The sequence below is a fragment of the Drosophila miranda genome, assembly GCF_003369915.1.
Source record: "Drosophila miranda strain MSH22 chromosome Y unlocalized genomic scaffold, D.miranda_PacBio2.1 Contig_Y2_pilon, whole genome shotgun sequence".
NCBI lineage: Eukaryota > Metazoa > Arthropoda > Insecta > Diptera > Drosophilidae > Drosophila > Drosophila miranda.
Window position 1 is genome coordinate 2,870,445 of NW_022881614.1, and position 16,226 is coordinate 2,886,670.

At 41.2% G+C, this 16,226-nt stretch overlaps 2 protein-coding genes across 4 annotated transcripts; one reads left to right on the plus strand and one right to left on the minus strand.

Moving 5' to 3' along the window:
* The first annotated feature begins 6,359 nt into the window (after positions 1–6,359).
* Positions 6,360–7,905, plus strand: LOC117192651. Its single transcript, XM_033397375.1, has 3 exons — positions 6,360–6,699; positions 6,762–7,050; positions 7,132–7,905. Exons 1-3 carry the CDS (start codon positions 6,514–6,516, stop codon positions 7,149–7,151), a joined length of 495 nt encoding a protein of 164 aa, XP_033253266.1. The 5' UTR covers positions 6,360–6,513; the 3' UTR covers positions 7,152–7,905.
* Positions 7,485–14,253, minus strand: LOC117192655. 3 transcript variants are annotated; one of them, XR_004474407.1, is made up of 4 exons: positions 14,239–14,253; positions 8,698–8,900; positions 8,010–8,633; positions 7,825–7,951 (listed from the first exon to the last, which is right to left on the minus strand). XR_004474407.1 is itself a non-coding variant. In XM_033397381.1 (3 exons), the coding sequence occupies exons 2-3, from the start codon at positions 8,035–8,037 to the stop codon at positions 7,677–7,679; spliced, it is 303 nt and encodes a 100-aa protein (XP_033253272.1). In that variant the 5' UTR covers positions 8,038–8,633; positions 8,698–8,806; the 3' UTR covers positions 7,485–7,676. The 3 variants fall into 3 exon arrangements, 1 of the variants encoding a protein (XP_033253272.1); XR_004474406.1 differs by lacking the exon at positions 14,239–14,253 and adding an exon at positions 14,158–14,172; XM_033397381.1 differs by lacking the exon at positions 14,239–14,253 and having other exon boundaries at positions 7,485–7,951; positions 8,698–8,806.
* Between the last annotated feature and the right edge of the window lie 1,973 nt (positions 14,254–16,226).

The following is a 16,226-nucleotide window of genomic DNA, read 5'->3' on the forward strand; positions in this document are numbered from 1 at the left end:
CTTTGTAGCTCTAAGTACATATATTTTGTAGCTTTGCATTCTTTGACAATTAAATACTTTTGATTCAGCTTATGCCCCAGCTTGCTGGTGGCTCCTAGTTTTAGTTCTGTTCTTATAACGAAAGCTAACGCTTGTTAATAAACCTTGCTCCGGCAACCAGCCGTAAACACTTTGAATTATTAATTCTATACCACTGTACCACAAGGCCAGTGATAAGAGAGACAGTTATCTCTCCAACATAATCTTCATAAAGGATTCTATACCACGGAACCCGCACGAGGACCACCGCATCAAGCAGCTAAGGCTACTTGGACATACGGACAACTTAATTTACACATGTGAATTTTTGCGTGGTCCGCGCAAATCTTCAATTTTCTCCTTCCATATGTCAATCAGCAGGCTCTCAAGCGCGGCACTCCATTTCACCCTGCCGCCTGCTGTTGTTCTCTTGTTTGCTGCATTGTGTAATAATATTATATATTATAAACAATAAAAAACAAATATATCTATTCAACGTACCAATGGAGGAGTTTTCTGGCACTAAATCCATTTTATTAATAAGTTTTTCAAAAATTTGGTCTGCTGTCCTTCCAAGCTGTTCTGTTCTTGTTTTTGTTTTTGTTTGTTTTTTTTTTTTTTTTTTTTTTTTTTTTTTTAGGATTTAAGTTACCAAGCTACCCGTGAGTAGCGTGGGATTAGTTGGCCGCCCGCCTTTTGAAGGTGGAAATTGCCAAGTCAAAGAATAGAAGATGTTGGAGTACTGTTTATAGCTTTACATCAATTTCGTCGATAAAGTCAATTAGTGTTTGGTACGCGCTGATGTTTTCTTTTTCAAAGAATTTGTAAATATCATTATATTTTCTTAGAGATGGGAAGTTTTGCCTTGTTGTGTTGTACTTTGTACAATTGAAAATTAAATGCTAGGCGTTATCGATACTATCGCATGTATCACATATGTTACTAGGAACTACATGCATTTTGGCGAGAGTGTGCCTATCGAATGCGTTACCACTAAGCAGTCTGTTGATTCTTTTAGCGTCAATGGCTTTAAGCTTAGTTTTATTTAGGAACCACGGTTTGGATGATGTTGAGGGGAAAAGCGAGCAGTAATCGTTGTGCTTGATACTAGCAAACTCGGCGTATTCTCTCTCCCATTCTGCTTTTAAGATTCTGTGTATTTCGCACATAGCGTCTTTAAGGTTCCATTTAACCACTGTGTATTTTCCTCGTCTGTGGGCTTCTTTGGCTGCTGCGTCAACTGAAGTGTTCTGAGGGATGTTAGCGTGTCCGGGAATGTAGTGAACCTCTACAGTTCTTAGATGTGGATTTTGTTGGATCTTTTCTCTGATTTTGTAGGCGATAGAGTTATCCTGAATGTTCTTCGCCAGAATGAGGGCCCTGTTTCTGCTGTCTGTCAGGAGCGCGACACGAGGAAAATTTGACAAAATAGCATGGTCTAATGCCTTCTCGATAGCAAGGAGCTCGGCGGACAACGAGGAAAGGGTTTTGTGCGTGTAATAGCTATCTCAAAAACCTGTCCTATCGTGCAGGAAAGCGGCGCTGGAATGCCCATCTGCGACTGACCCATCCGTGTAATAGATTTCAAAACCACCTTTTGTCAGCTGATCCTTCTTTTCCCCGTGGAGCAGCATGATACCTGCCTGGTCTATAGCGTGCTTGTTGGGTGCAGAACCCTTGAAAAATTCTAAGTCGGAGCTAATTTTAGTGCAAAATGAAGCTGTGTTCTCGAAAACCTCAACTTTATCTATTATGCTGCCAAACTCCCGATATGCCTTAGCGTAGCCCGTGTTGAAATCCCTATTTGCTGACACTGTTTCACTTGCTGGGAGATTAAATGCAAACACCTTAACCAACTCTTTCGCCGCCAGGAATCTCATCCTGTAGTCCGGGGGAAGTTCTCCTGCCATGTGATATATGATAGGAACGGGAGTGCAGATTATCAGACCCAGCGACTTTCTGAGGTGATGGTTGCAGTGGGATTTGATTTTGGCCAAGGCAGATTTGGACAGGTTGCAGAATGATGAGCACGCGTACTCTAGCCTACTTCTGACAAATGCCTTGTAAAATATAAGCCCTCTTTTGGGGCTGATACCATAGTGACACCCACTGAGTAATCTGAGAAATGCACAGTTTCTGTTCGATTCCGAGATGGCCAGATCAATGTGACCAGAGGCTGAGTTGTTTGCTGAGATAGTCCTGCCTAGGTATTTGATCTGCTCTACTTGTCTGATCTCAACTCCTTGATGCGAGATATTTAGCGCAGCTCTACGATTGTTGAAGTAAATCACTTTAGACTTCACCGGATTGAATGACAGGTTTAGCCTATTGCATTTTTCTTCGAACTTATCTATACTGTCTTCCAGCACACCTTTCGCAATGGATACGCCTCTATGAAAACAAACTATGAAAAAGTCATCAGCATACTGAAACAGTAAGCAGTTATGACTGTTAATATCATGTAGTTCGGCTGTGTAAAGGTTAAAAAGGGTTGGGCTGAGACAGCTACCCTGGCTAACACCTCTGTTCACCTCTACCTCGCTTTTGCCCTTTATGAGAATTCGTCTGTTAAGGAAGCTGGAGATCCAAGCCGTGAGGCTTGTATTGAACCGCATATCCCTCATCCTGTGCTCGAGTGTGTCCACTCTTACGCAGTCGAACGCTCTTTGTAAATCTAGGCAAGCTGCGACAACCTGACAACCCCTCGCCTTCAGCGCCAGAACTTTGTTGATAAGGTCGTTGATGCAAAGAGCCGTGGACCTGTTTCTCCTGAAGGCATAGGACCTGACCGGCAGCAGGTCACAGTTTGCTATGTGCTCGTCCAACTTCAACCTTATCAACCCCTCTATGGATTTAAACAGCGTGTTAATCAAACAAATCGGCCTATGGTTTTGGAAGGAAGTAGGGTCTGCATTCTTCTTGGGGATGGGTACCACTTTTATCCTGCGCCAGACTTCAGGGATGACGCCACTCAGCCATACTTTATTTATAATTTCAAAAATGTCTTGTTTTTTCCCACTTGGTAGCTTTTGAAGCATCCTGAACGAGATGCCATCAGGGCCTCTAGCCGAATTGGGGTTCCTGGTTTTTAGGAAGGCCAGGAATTCTTCCAGTTCCAGGGGTTCCGGGTCGTCTGGTCCTAACAAAGGGGCAGGAATTTTCTTAGGGGGCCTACTGTTTGACGTGGATGGGGTTACTTTAACCATATTGAGAAAGTTTTTGTCATCTTCGTTCGTCCATTTGTTCCCTACATTTTTGATTTGACCGTATTTTTTTATGTTCTTCACCCTGCTCTACATAGAGGGCGATGAGGAGACCTCTTCTATAAACTTGGAAAAGTTGCGCTTTCTAAGATTTTTTACGTGATTTTGTAGATTTTTGTCAGCTTCTAAGGTTGCTCTGGCATCAGCCAATTTTTTGGTGAGGTAGAATTTTTGCCTGCAAGCGTTTCTCACGCGAAAAAGTTTTTCCGTTTCCTCGTTCCACCATTTCTTAGCAACGTACTTGTTCTTGCTTGGGAATGTGACCGTGTTTTTTAAGGTCAGGGATTTCACTTTTTCATTGAGCTCCTCCAGATTTGAGAAATCACTTGCACCCAGAATCCGGGCCATTCTGTTGTGAAGGATCTTCTTGCCTTGGAGGGGGGCATTTAGGCCTTGCACTGATAATACAATTGGGAAGTGGTTGCTGTTCGTAATTTTTGTTTTGAGGACTTGCCAGTTAATAGTTCCATTTCTGTAGTTCGAAAAGGAAAGGTCAAGAACGGAGAATTGAGATGGGCTCCTGGAGAAGGTTGGCGAACCGTCGTTTAGGCAGATAAATCCGGCCTCCCGGGTGGAATTCTCAATGCTGCGACCCTTGCGATCACAGATCGGACTTCCCCAGATAGAAGACCTAGCGTTGAAGTCCCCGCCCACTATTGAGGGTATGTCAAGCGAAGCCGCGAATTCGAAAAACTTTTTTGTGCCCGATTTAAACTGTGAAACTGTTGTTGATGGCGGTGCATATATGCTAAAAATATTGAAATTGCTCTTGAGGTTTAATGTTTTTATTCCTAAAATTTCCAAGTCGTTCTCTATTTTTAAAATGCTGAATTGAATGTTTTTCCTGACGTAGATGCCAACCCCGCCGTAGCCGTCCTCTCTGGGCCTGCAGAAAAAATTTATAGTCTAAAATGCTGCAGTCCGCGTTGTTCAACACCCAAATCTCTGAGAGGATGGCAATATCTATTGTGTTCTTGTCTAGGAACATTGAGAGGAGCTGTTTGTTGTTGTTGTGTGTCAGACTTTGAATATTTAGCTGAAGAATCTTCATTGTTGGATGTTTTGAGAACCAACTGCCATCCCTTGGGCAATCTGACGCCTATCTAGTTCTGCGTTGGAAGCATTGACAAATTCTCTAATTTCCTTAATAAATTTATTCGCTAAAGAATCCCCTTTAATGATGTTGTTTGGATCAATCAGGAACGCTGTGAGTTTGGCTCCTAGTGCGTTTAGCTTATCCTGGGCCAGAGAAGATGCCACGGATGAAGATCTCACAAATTTCTCGCTCATTTGGACGTAGTCTGAGTTTATTGAGTTCTTCCACTCTGCCATGTTGGCTGCTGCCTTGGCCGCCTCTGCGTTCCGGGCGGCAACCCTATTGGATTTGGTCACTTCCGCGAAAGAGGTGACAGAATGAATTTCCCTGGCGGACTCTAAGCTGTTATTTAAGAATTCAGGGGAGCGGTTAGATTGCCAACTGGGTCTAGGAAATTCCCCTTGATCCCTTAGGTTGGGGGAAGTTCTATCAAAAAGGATCGGATATCTAGCCTTGACCTCAGCTCTAGTTAGGTTTTCCAGTGTCATGCACTTTTGAATGGCGTACGCTTTTTTCCTGGCCTCACACTGCGGGTGGGTGGCAGCATTTTCCCCCTTGCAGTTAGCACAGACCAGCCCTGAGCAGATAATATCTTTGCTGTGATCTTGTCCGCATTTGAAACATTTCGCTCCACTCTTGCAATGTTGCGCCAGATGGCCAAACCTAAAACACCTAAAACATTGAATAAGCTGAACAAAAGGTTTCACTTCTACTTTAAAATATAGAAAATTGATTTTGGTTGGTAACTGCTCTCCTCTGAACCAGAGTTTCACCCTGCCAGTAGGTACACGTTCCCCCGATGCTCTATCCCTTCGCGTAATCCGAACTATCTCCTCAATTGGGATATCCGAGGTTACAAGCTCCGCTAGCTGTTCCTCCGAGTAGTGCCCGGGGATCCCAAAAATTAACCCTGCTTTTTGGACGAAGTGCCTAAAGATTCGGGTTGAGTACCCTTGAGCATCGAAAACACTGTTTTCCACTAGCCCGTTTGCACACTCCGCCGACCCGCACACAATCTTGCACCTGCCATAGCCCATTCTAGCAACCTCCTCGATATCGCTAATGCCCTGTTTCAGCAGTAGATCGGATAGATCAAACTGGTTTATAGCAATTCTGGCATTATTCGCACTCATTTTGTCGATACAAACAATGTATGGGCCTTTATGCCCCTCATAATACTTGTTAACGATGATTTACTTCCGTACGGTTACTTCCGTTTTTCGTACTCACGGAAGCCACACAAACCGCGTCAGTCTTCTCTCTCTCTTTCGTCGTAGAAATGTTTGATGTCATGCTTGTTGTCGTGTTCGTGGACATGTTTGTCGACACGTTCGTCGACAAGTTTGGTTTCTTGCACAGCAGTTTAGAAGCCAAAAGCTGCGGAGCCGTTTTTGCCGCCATCTTTACTCCTACCCGCATGGCGGATTTAGCTTCTCCTTCCCTTTTTTTCAGCGTTTCCATGCGAATTTTAACTCCCGTCGCCTTCTCCGTGGCCATCCTTGTCTTTCCTATGCTTGCCATGCTTCCCAGGGTCCAGACGGAGTTCCAAGAGCCGTTTTAAGAGTTATTCCGGAACGCCATGCTGTAAATTCCAGGTTTTAGACTTAATTGATGAAGCTTTGGGAATTTCTTCGCGCCGTCTTCGTAGGCGTGTGAGGCACCCCCAGAAGCTTCGGAAAATGTCTTTTTGATTAAAACTATCAGCGAACGTCTTGAAATATGTTAATTTTTTCCTTCCGCAAACAATTTTAGGTACGCGCCATACCAGTGTTGAACAACCTCTATCCCCGAGCTGTTCTGTTCTTGTTTTTGTTTTTTGTTAATTTTGTCACAATCATTGTTTACGTTTTCGCAGTGCATACCATTTTTCCATTGTGAATGACAATTATTCAGAGTTGCATTTGAAAACCATCGGCTAACTATCGCATAGAAACGTGCGGCTTAGGAACATCCAAAATAGATGGTGGACTAATAGGCTCTGCACACTGAGCCCATCCCGGGGGAATGGTGGGATTTTTTGACAGATGTGAAACTCCGATTCACACTGCCACCATCCACCATCCGTCAAAAACAGCTGATGCCAATAACAAGTTCATTAAATTTGCGCGGAAGATTTATTAATTCTTGGTTCTTATAATGGATGATGAAGATATAGCAATTATTTCGGCTGTGGTTCAACAGCAAAATATTTTCTTGCACCAACTAATAATGTTGCTGTCAATGAATAATGATGATGACGATGATGACTTCAACATTGACGAGGATGAGATGACCCAGATGACTGCCATAAAAACACAAAAGCCAGGAAGATTATGGTCGTTTGTGAGTACTTCTACTAACTTCAACCATAGTTTAAAGTACAAGGACATATTTTATGGTTTTAGAAGCGGTTCGGGACATTTTGGGAGAAAGATGTACCAGAAAACAACGAGGCGTTTTTCAAAGAGAGTTTCCGAATGGAGAGGCCCTGCTTTGATATTTTAGTGAATCGGCTTGAAGTGCTGCGAAAGAAGGACACCAACTGCCGAGCTGCAATTCCTTTGGAAAAGCGCATCGCCATTGCGCTATACACTTTGGGCTCGTCCTCTGAGTACCGAACAGTTGGCAGGCTTTTCGGTGTAGCTCCAAACAGTGTGTGTAATATCCTGCACGAGTTTTGCAGAGCACTTATAGGTATGCAAATATCTTGCACAAAAATATGTATTTAGCAAGTTGGTTTAATGTCCTAAATTATTTAAATCCGATTCTTTTTAGATACAGATTTACATATGTAAATATCGGCTCTGCAGGAAGGTGCAATGACTCGATGATATACCAGAAGTCAAGCCTTGCAAAACATATCGAAGCATCGGCATTACTCCAAGAGAAAGCCAAGGAATAAGCGGAGTAAACGTCCCTGTAATGCTTATCGGGGACTCGGCATTTAGGTTTTATAAAAAGCTGATGAAACCTTACCCGTTTTCCACAGTCGCCTCTTTGGAATAGCGCACGTTTAACTACAACCTTTCCAAAGCTAGGCGAGTGGTGGAAAATGCATTTGGGCATTTAAAAGCCAGATTTCGAATATTCGGAAAAGGTCTTGATAGCCACCAAAAAAATAATAGCGCCATAATAATGAGCTGTTGTATTTTACACAATATATTAAATATGCACAACAGCGCGATTAATGAAAATTGGGAGCTTGCAACAAATGAGCAGCGCGAACAGCCCCATACCAGCAACAGTTCTGCTGACTTTTATCAGTCAGCAGAACAGATACGATCTGCAATCGCAAAATATTGTGTAGACCGTAATGAAAATTAAAAACTTATTTTTTTTAAAACTTCTAATAAGTCGATCTGGAATTTTGTTTGGGTGCTGATCAAGTCCTGCACCATCTTCTCCTGCCTAACGGCGTGCTCCTCCTTCTTTCTGTGGTGGTCCTTTTGTTGTTCGAGACGCTCCTGTGCGATCTCTGCCAGCCACGAAATGTCGGTCTTTTTCTTTTTCTTTGGCGGACGCCCAGACAAGGTGCTGGAGCTACAAGATCCGTCCAGGTCCATCTCAATAATATCCGAAAAGTACTCATCAGGATCTGCAATGAACACCTTAAATGAAATATATTTTTTTAGCAATAAATTAATAAAACTTACTGTCGTTGTCCAATGTGCTCTGCTCCATGTTGTTTGCACTCAAGATGCCAAATCAGCGAACTTCAGTTCAGCGCCCTGAATGTTACGGTCAACCGGCGGTAATCTGATATCTTGCACATGCCGCAAGATCAGCATTATCGCTTATGACAAGTCGGCTTACCGACAGTAGCTTTGTAGCTCTAAGTACATATATTTTGTAGCTTTGCATTCTTTGGCAATTAAATACTTTTGATTCAGCTTATGCCCCAGCTTGCTGGTGGCTCCTAGTTTTAGTTCTGTTCTTATAACGAAAGCTAACGCTTGTTAATAAACCTTGCTCCGGCACCCAGCCGTTCACTCTTTGAATTATTAATTCTATACCACTGTACCACAAGGCCAGTGATAAGAGAGACAGTTATCTCTCCAACATAATCTTCATAAAGGATTCTATACCACGGAACCCGCACGAGGACCACCGCATCAAGCAGCTAAGGCTACTTGGACATACGGACAACTTAATTTACACATGTGAATTTTTGCGTGGTCCGCGCAAATCTTCAATTTTCTCCTTCCATATGTCAATCAGCAGGCTCTCAAGCGCGGCACTCCATTTCACCCTGCCGCCTGCTGTTGTTCTCTTGTTTGCTGCATTGTGTAATAATATTATATATTATAAACAATAAAAAACAAATATATCTATTCAACGTACCACTGGAGGAGTTTTCTGGCACTAAATCCATTTTATTAATAAGTTTTTCAAAAATTTGGTCTGCTGTCCTTCCGAGCTGTTCTGTTCTTGTTTTTTTTTTTTGTTAATTTTGTCACAATCATTGTTTACGTTTTCGCAGTGAATACCATTTTTCCATTGTGAATGACAATTATTCAGAGTTGCATTTGAAAACCATCGGCTAACTATCGCATAGAAACGTGCGGTTTAGGAACATCCAAAATGGATGGTGGACTAATAGGCTCTGCACACTGAGCCCATCCCGGGGAATGGTGGGATTTTTTGACAGATGTGAAACTCCGATTCACACTGCCACCATCCACCATCCGTCAGATCTGTTAGATCTCACTATAAAACGTATATCTCAGAATTTCGCCCCACCCCTTCCGCCCACACAAAGGACGAAAATCTGTTGCATCCACAGTATTGCACATTCGAGAAAACTAAAAACGCAGAATCATAGATAATGACCATATCTATCAGATTGCTGAATCTGGATCAGATCAGATCATTTTTATAGCCAATAGGAACAAATCAATTTGCAGTGGCTACGCAGCGCCCGACGTGACGCTCAGACTGATTTTCTGTCTCTCTCGCACGCACTCTTTGTCGTGTCGTTTAATATTAGCGGCGTCTGCCGGAGGAGAGTTATACTGACTTTGTATCGGGTATAACCGTAGAGTTGCGGTGTCCGCAGCAACTCACAACGTTCCCTCTCGTTTTATTAATAATTGATGTAAATTGTTATAATATTTAAAGATTTTGAATTTCCTTCTGAGCCCGGCAAATCTTTGGCAATCGAAGATCAGGTGTTCGGCATATTCAGTTACATTGCACGTTTCGCAGATATTTGGGTCAATTGCTTTGATTCTGTGTAGGAAGACTTTGTCGTATGTGTGTCCCGTCATAAGGCTGTTAATGGTCTTGATGCTTTTAGCATTCCATTTAAGAGAAAAATGCCAGGGTTTACTGGGTATGTCTGGAAATATGTCTATGAGGCTGGATCCCTTCGTCCTACACTTCGTCCTGTAGTCCTCATTCCATTTGTATACTAAAAAGTTCCTAATTTCTCTTTGAGCCTCCTTGTAGCTGTATTTTATATTTATTGTAAACCCCTCACTTGTAGCAGCCTTTGCTGCTATGTCAGTCTTTTCGTTGACGGCCACACCCTTGTGACCAGGGACCCATAGAATGTCAAGTTTCTGAATGTCTGATTGGTTAATTATGTTGTGAATATCATTCACTAGGTACGAGTCTGTATTCTTATTTTTAATTAAATTAATAGCTCCTAATCCATCACTTAAAATCAAAGCCTTTTTGTAATTATATTTAAGACATAGTTCGCAGGCCTTTTTAAGGCCTACGAGTTCGGCACCTACTGAGGATAATCTGTTTTCTATTTTGTACTTGTGGATATTTCCACTAGGCCATTCTACTATTCCTATGCCACATGTACTTTCTGTAACTGAGGCATCTGTTGATAGAATGTTCCAGTCGTCCTTTCTGTACTTGTTCAGAATCTCATAAAATATAGTTTTTATTTCTTCATTCGAGTATTCTTCTTTACCCTTAGTTAAAAATTTATCTAATACATGGATTTTGTTACATGTGTTAACACTATCACATTCTTGAGTGTTTACAAAGATGGAAATAAATTCTCTTAAAGTACGTGTGTAACTCGTATCCGCTTTTGAGCGTATTAGCTCGTCAAACATTGTTGGATTGAACCTTTTAATTTTAAGCAGTTCTTTGGCTGTAAGCCATTTCGCCCTGAAAACAGGTGGCATTACACCAGCGAGGACAAAAATTTCGTGTTTGCTTGTGTCAGGTGGCACCCCAACACACCTTCTGAGTGATTTAGCTTGCGCTATTTCTATATCTTTACTTGCTCCAGATCCCATGTCTGAAAAACTTGTGATAGCATATTCTTGTTTTGTTCTAATAAAAGATTTGAAGATGTTGGCACTTGTTTTAGGTTTTAGACCTGATTTGATAGTAGTCGCAAGCTGGAGAAGTCTGTTGCATTTTTTTGTTTGTTCTTTAACCATTTTTACATGACTGACATTTGACATGTTTGCGCTAATCAGTCTGCCTAAGAAACGGATATCTTTTCGATTTGGTATAGGCACATTTCTAACAGAAATATTTACCGCTCTGACCTGTCTTTTTCCTACATTCATTGCTGCAGATTTGCTTGGATTGAAGCTAAAACCGAGATCACCACATAGAAGGTTAAAGTCATTTAGTTTTTTATTAAGGTTTTCAACCGCTACCGATCTGATGTAGTCTTTTTGTGTATACATTAAAAAGGAGGGGCGACAGACAAGATTTCTCCCTGAACTACCTGAACAGCTTCCCCTGTTTTCAGTAGTCTCATAGACATAAAAATGATGATCCAGCCAATGTATGTTTTAGGAAAACACTCGTTTTCCATTAGTCTTTTTAAGAATTTCAGGTTGACACACTTGTAGGCATTGTTGAGGTCAACAACCACAAGAGTAACGTGTTCCTTGTTCTTTTTCTTTGCCGCTACCACATTGATGACATCATTAATGCACATCACTGCAGACTTGTTTTTTTGGTATGCATAAGATCTGTAGGGTATAATCTTGTTTTCTTGTATATGCTTTTCCAGCCTGGCTTTCACCATGCCATTTACTGTCTTGGCTAGAACCGAAATGAGGGATATGGGTCGAAAATGTTTTAAGTCAGTCAGATCCATGTTTTTTTTCGGTATTGGTACAATTCTGATAGATCTCCATTCGACTGGGAAATCGCACATAGCCACTCGACGGTTGTAAAAATGTACAAGTTCTGTCTTTATACTAGTGTTAAGAGCACTCAGCATCTCGTATGTGATGTGATCTATTCCTCCTGCCGTTTTTCTGTTTCTGACTAACACAGCCTCTAACTCTTCCAAGGAAAAGAAAGGATTTTCATTGTTCTTGGTTGAGTACATTTCTTCGTCTACATCCTTTGCTTCTGAGGTTATTTGTTCGTTAAGGAATTCTAGGTATGGCCCAGCTTTGTCAGGGTCGAAAATTTCTGGGGTGTCTTCTTGACAGTTTTTTAGATTTCTGAGGAATCTCCAGGCTTCTCTTGAGTTCGATTTTACATTTAACTCTGTTAACTTCCTGGCATAGCTAGTTCTTTTGGCAATTTTAACAGATTTATTCCATTTAACCTTGAGGTTAACAGCAGAACAATAATTTTGAAAGGAGGGTTCTGAAGCTGCCTTCTTCTGCGACTCTGCAAACTCCCTGAATAATTTGGCTAAATTCTCGTCCCACCATAGTTTTGGACATTTGTTTTTGATTTCATAAGTAGCTGCTTTTATTTCCTGTTGGATGTTCTTCGCTAAATTATCCATATCTTTGTCGGCCTCAAACTGGCTTAGCTTTTTCAGTAGCCTGTTTTTGGCAAGGAAAGTTTTGAGTTTGTGTTGATATCCTGCTGTTTCAAAGGTTATTGGGTGATGGTGGCTGCCTCCTAGGTAAAACTTTTCGCATTTCCAATTCTCTATATGAATACCCTTTGTGAAAGTTAAATCGAGTATAGACTCTGATGTTGAGTCGATGTGTCTTCTGAATGTGAGACTGTGGTCATTTGCTAGACTGTAGCCAGCATTTGACATAGCTTGCATGAGAAAAGTTCCCTTTCCACTGTTAGTTCTGTCTCCAGAAAAGGTATGTCTTGCGTTAAAATCTCCTGCAATTATGACTTTTCCGAATGCATCTAAATATTCAAGGAGATTGTTAATCGCTTGCTTGAAGGATGCAAGAGACAACAAAGGTTCAAAATATACTGAGGTGATAAGAAATTTATCTTTGTTGTTGATGGTTCTTGCTATAATTATATCTTGCTCTGTCTCATATATCAGTCTTTTAACTCTTAATTCTTTTTTGTAGGCAATCGCCACTCCTCCATAACCGTCCTCTCTATGTTTTTCTAACATATTGAAGTTGGCTAGTTTCCTAAAACGGAGATGGTGAGAGAAAACTTCAGCCAGAATGGCAAAGTCGAAGTTTTCATTGTTTAAGTAGAATACTAGGTCGTTTTTATTGGCTTTAATAGATTGAATGTTATGTTGTAAAAATTTCATATTTATTTAGATGTTTTAAAAAGGTTCGTTTCTCTCTGTTTGTTCATTTTTCTGTCTGCATTATGTTCCATATTGTAATCATTTGTACTGGTCACTTTTTTTGATGGATGTGACACATCATTTGAGTCGACTAAACAAAGACAACATGCCAACCATCTGTTGAATGGTAAATTGGTTTCTTTTAGTTCTTTGTTTTCAAAAAATGGTACGTGATTACTAGAATCGCTGGTATATGATTCTGAGTGATTTTTCCCATTGAAAAGGATACACTTGAGATCAGTGAACGACCCATTGCACTCCTCGACTCAGCATTTATAGCACCTCCTAGCTGATTTGCATCTGGTCGAAGTGTGACCAAGTCTGCCACAATTATAACATTGCCTTACTCTGGGAACATATATGCTTACTTTCATCCCACATATCCCAAAAAGAGATACCTTTTCTGGGATGTCTGAACCCTCAAAACCAATTTTGACTGTTTCTAATGGTATGAGCTTGAATGTTTCATTGTTGTAATTTTCTGCCTTCTTGCTAATCTTTCAATTGACTTAATTTTTATGTTAGAAGTAATATTATCCATAATTTCATTCTCAGAAAAACCGAGGGGCACCCCTTTAATTACTCCATAGGATTCCACATAGTCTTCTGGTATAAATACCACTAAATTCATTTTTTTTAACTCCTCATTTAAAACTAAATCATTTGCTTCGCTGAAAACCTTAAAATAAATCTTGTATAGTGTAGGCGCAAGAGCTACGATCTCTTTAATTCCTTTGATTTTAAGGTGTCTTATTTTTTCAAAAAAGAATAAGCCATTTTTGGTGTTTTTGTTTTCGAAGATGGTACTGTTCTTAGTCGATACTAGTACAGCCGCATCACCGATGTGGCACTCACTATACAACACTGTTTCTCTTTCGATACCTACATTTGATGGGTTTATAATCGGATTAGTATTTTTATTCAGTGTTTTAGTCATTTCAGTATTTCCAGTAAAACCATTTATGGCATTTGTGTGAGAATTGTGAACGGTCACACCGTCAGAAGCCTCCACCATTTTGTTACTGCCATCGTCTATCAGCATTTTGTTATTTATGTCTGTATTGGTGTTGTCGCTTTTTTGTTCCTTGCGCATCTTTTTTGCTGGGTACTTTTCGTTAGTCAAGCTGTCGAATATGTCCTCTTTCACACCTGAACACAAAGCACTGAAGTTTTTTGCTATTGTTTTTTGGGTTTGAATTTTGCCGCTTTTTGCCACCTGATCAGGGGGTTTCAATTTGACAGACACCGAGTGACCGGCGTCCGCCATACTTGCTGGTTTAACCAGATTGCCAAAGACTTACCTCTCCTTTGGGAAATGAAAAGAGGAATAATTTATATATTGATGAAGATTTGTATGAAATAAACAATGATCCAATTTTTACAATCACTTTTAATTAAGCCTTTGTTGCTTGGAAAAAGTCACTTTTCAGACTGTTAAGAAAAAACACGACCGGTCTCGCTCGCTGATGAAAAGGAAGTGTTTGTTTTTTGTTAATTTTGTCACAATCATTGTTTACGTTTTCGCAGTGAATACCATTTTTCCATTGTGAATGACAATTATTCATAGTTGCATTTGAAAACCATCGGCTAACTATCGCATAGAAACGTGCGGCTTAGGAACATCCAAAATGGATTGTGGACTAACTGGGAAATTTTCGGAATGGCAAAACCTTACGGACCATCCCCGAAATGGATGGTGGATGGTGGATGGTCGTCAGTGTGAATAGGCTATAACTGGGAAATTTTCGGAACGGCAAAACCTTACGGACCATCCCCGAAATGGATGGTGGATGGTGGATGGTCGTCAGTGTGAATAGCCTATAAAGCTTCTATGGTCAGCTGACAAGCGCCCACGCATTCATTCGTACTGGTATAGGGGGGAAATCGAAGGCGGCAAAGCAAAGCAATTGAATTGTCAAATTTAAAAAAAAACCACAACCAAGGTCAGCCACACATAATATAGAACGACCAACGCGCAACCACATTCACATACTCGTATTCGCTGACATACATAAGTGCTGGGGAAGCAAAAAAAGCGGTATATAGGCGACGGCACTAGTTCGCTTAACCACTATAACATTTACAGATACTGCTGAATCGAAAGCTCCCTCCCACAGCGAATTTCCATCGGTGCAGTCAGCGACAATTTTTCCATATCAAACTAACATGGGCTGTGAGGAGAAGCAAGAAACCACCAAGCCAAGCCTGCGCATCCAGGACATTCCGGTGCTGATGCAGGACCACTGTCGCATGCTAGATCCCTCCAAGGTGGAGTGCATCATCAATGAGTTCGTACAGGGCGGCCCGGAGCGCATTGCGTCGGACTTTGACTATACAATCACCAAACAGCGGACTGAGGACGGCAGTGTGGTGCCCTCCAGTTTTGGGATCTTCAATGCCTGCCAGTCGCTGCCGGATATTGTTGGTACCGTTGTTGTTTATAACATATAATATTATTACACAATGCAGCAAACAAGAGAACAACAGCAGGCGGCAGGGTGAAATGGAGTGCCGCACTTGAGAGCCTGCTGATTGACATATGGAAGGAGAAAATTGAAGATTTGCGCGGACCACGCAAAAATTCACATGTGTAAATTAAGTTGTCCGTATGTCCAAGTAGCCTTAGCTGCTTGATGCGGTGGTCCTCGTGCGGGTTCCGTGGTATAGAATCCCTTATGAAGATTATGTTGGAGAGATAACTGTCTCTCTTATCACTGGCCTTGTGGTACAGTGGTATAGAATTAATAATTCAAAGTGTTTACGGCTGGTTGCCGGAGCAAGGTTTATTAACAAGCGTTAGCTTTCGTTATAAGAACAGAACTAAAACTAGGAGCCACCAGCAAGCTGGGGCATAAGCTGAATCAAAAGTATTTAATTGCCAAAGAATGCAAAGCTAAAAAATATATGTACTTAGAGCTACAAAGCTACAGTCGGTAAGCCGACTTGGCATAAGCGATAATGCTGATCTTGCGGCATGTGCAAGATATCAGATTACCGCCGGTTGACCGTCACATTCAGGGCGCTGAACTGAAGTTCGCTGATTTGGCATCTTGAGTGCAAACAACATGGAGCAGAGCACATTGGACAACGACAGTAAGTTTTATTAATTTATTGCTAAAAAAATATATTTCATTTTTCGCCCAGGAGCGTCTCGAACAACAAAAGGACCACCACAGAAAGAAGGAGGAGCACGACGTTAGGCAGGAGAAGATGGTGCAGGACTTGATCAGCACCCAAACAAAATTCCAGAACGACTTATTAGAAGTTTTAAAAATAAAAATAAATAAGTTTTTAATTTTCATTACGGTCTACACAATATTTGGCGATTGCAGATCGTATCTGTTCTTCTGACTGATTAAAGTCAGCAGAA